General features: G+C 40.0%; 1 protein-coding gene across 3 annotated transcripts in view; it reads right to left on the minus strand.

The window, feature by feature from the left end:
* FOXP2 (forkhead box P2) overlaps positions 1-2,500 on the minus strand; it is a 466,299-nt gene that overhangs the window by 29,415 nt on the left and 434,384 nt on the right. For all 3 annotated transcript variants that reach the window (XM_088141716.1, XM_088141715.1, XM_088141712.1), the window contains 3 exons: positions 1,344-1,545; positions 802-878; positions 566-667 (listed from right to left, as the gene is read on the minus strand). In XM_088141716.1, the coding sequence (XP_087997842.1) occupies positions 566-667; positions 802-878; positions 1,344-1,545 (381 nt within the window). The remainder of the gene's footprint in view (positions 1-565; positions 668-801; positions 879-1,343; positions 1,546-2,500) is intronic.

The raw sequence follows: 2,500 nt of genomic DNA on the forward strand, positions 1-2,500 counted from the left end.
TTTATAGCCTGACAGGATAATATTCACTTTCTTTTCTTTTAGTTCCAGCTGAGTAGCCATGGCCCTCAGTCCTGTGGCAGCTTCAGTCTGTATGATGAGGTATGATGTGTACAAAAGGCACAGACCAAGACAAAACCTACAGCCTCCATTTGTTGCACAAGGCAAACAGACATTTTTCAAACTAATTAGCCAATAATATGCAAGAGAAAAAGTAATATAGTGCGACTAAGAAAGGTGTTGATGATTGAGTGCTCACACTGTAATTAGTGTGTCAGGCCCTCATTTCTCTGCCAAGCCTCAGCTATTAATTGCACCAAATTAGAAAACTATATCAGAGGCAAAATTATTCTTTCACTTGTCATTTTGAGAGAGGGAATTCATTCCATTCAAGAGGCAGGTTAAAAAGAGGGGAAGCAGATACTAATCTGCTTATGTCATGTAAATAAATGTTCCTGGTGCTATCGTAAGGGACTTGCCTAGGCATTCTTTTAAAACAGCTGGCACTGATACACACACTCTCTCTCTCTCTTTTACACACACATACACACACACACAGAAACGTTACCTTCCAAGTGGCTGCATTGCGCCTGAAATAGGCAAATGTCCGTGTAAACCAGCTATAAATTTCATTGAGTGTTAACTGCCTGTCAGTTGATTCCATGATAGCCTGAAATAAGTGAGACAAGATACAGATTGATACAAAATAATGGTTTCTTAACAAGCCTAGACAGTACTCCATTCTTGAGCAAGCCTTCATACGTTCTAATGTAATCAGTCAAAGTTAATTCTCTTTCACCTTACCTGCCTTATGAGAGTTGCATAAGTAAACGGAGGTCTGACATCTGCATTTTTATAAAACTCGTAGTTTGGGGCAATTTCTGTTTAAAAAATGGAAACATTTGCTGTTATTGATATGAACAGGTACAACCTGTGGCATTGATGAACAGAGTTAGCTGCACTTAACCTTGACTTGCATTTGTGAAATACGTGCATTTAGGTTAGCATTCAATACCGTGGGGCCATTTTTAAAATGTATTAATCAGAGTATATTCTTATGTGACATGGCATGTTTCCTACCCTTCTTCCTTCCAGCTCTATCCTTTTCATGACATAACAGCTATTTAAAAATCAGTCAAAAAAAACTATAACCATTTCCCTTCAAAGATTATTGATAAACTAGCAAACTCTCCACTGAAGTCACTTCTGGATGTTCAGATACTAGGCACAATTACATGAATTAAAGGAAAGACAGCATCTCCTGGACTTCCAAGAGCTTGTTCTCTAAATGCCTCTGTAGATGTTGAAGACACTCAAACACAGGTGGCAGCTTAAACCCAGCCTACCTGATGACATGGGAATGTTGTATTTATCTGAATGTCGTCTTCGAATGGCTCCCACATTGGGTACGCTGGCTGGGGTGATGACTGAGGGTCCCTGGGTAATTGGAGTAACTGGGGCTGTTGGTGTAGTAGGTGTTTGAGGTAAACTCTGAGGGGAAGTCTCCAAGATGTTCTTTGACATGGTGACACTGGACACCAGATTTAACTGTAGAGGCCCAAGAAGGAAGCCAGAGGAAGTTAGATGGAGGGGAGGGGGAAAAAAAGACAGGAAGTATTTAAATGGTTTGACAGATGAGAGCAGAATCATTTCTACAGCTGTGTGGCCACTAATAAGCTGCAAAAGGAAGAAGCCGAGCTCAGCTAATTACAGGATGAAATTGTATCATAAGAACTCTAATTAGGGGATGCTCTAATCTGCAGCAATATTACTCAGGACTACTCTGCTAGTCCTACAAGATTTGACTCAACAGCCTGCTCCGGTAAAAGCATCCTGTAGCTTATTACTGACAGACTCTTTTACTGGACAGGCCAGTCTCCAGTTGAAACCCCAGCAAGGCAACACAGAGGTGCTTTTGCTTTTGACCAAAGTGACTTGAAATAAGTTCCCATTGTGATGCTGCTGGATTTCCTTTCTCCAGTCCCAAATCTCAGCTGAGAGGCTCCAGCCAGCTGGAAAATTTTACACTGACCTTTAGTCTCCTTGCTAATTTGGTGGAATGGTAATGACATTACTACATATTCAAACAAAATTGTCTTAATTGCAAATTAGCCGGAGGAGGCTGAAAATTTTCAAATTAAATCTGATTGGAGATGGAGAGAGGGAAATGGAATTTCTTCACTAACAATCATTTGTGGCATGTGTTAACAAATATAATGAAATGTCAAGTTTGCCAATTCCTCTGGAAGTATCATTTTCAATTTATGATTACAGTGTCACTTATGGCTGATGTACCCTAGAAAGAGGGTGTCAGGGTAGGGGGAAAAAAGGGAAGAAGGTGAAAATGTATGCAAGCTGTTTAACAGTGTGCCCTTCATTACACCCCTCAGCAAGAAAAGCCTTGCTACTCATTATCAAAAATGCATATTAACTCTGTCATATTTACCATACATCTTTTGTCATAAATAGCATCCAATTAGCAAAATGGATACTCACCGCAGTA

Source organism: Python bivittatus, unplaced genomic scaffold, assembly GCF_059951505.1.
Source record: "Python bivittatus isolate LINGU-HERP-01145 unplaced genomic scaffold, Pbiv_v1 ctg000330_np1212, whole genome shotgun sequence".
Lineage (NCBI taxonomy): Eukaryota > Metazoa > Chordata > Lepidosauria > Squamata > Pythonidae > Python > Python bivittatus.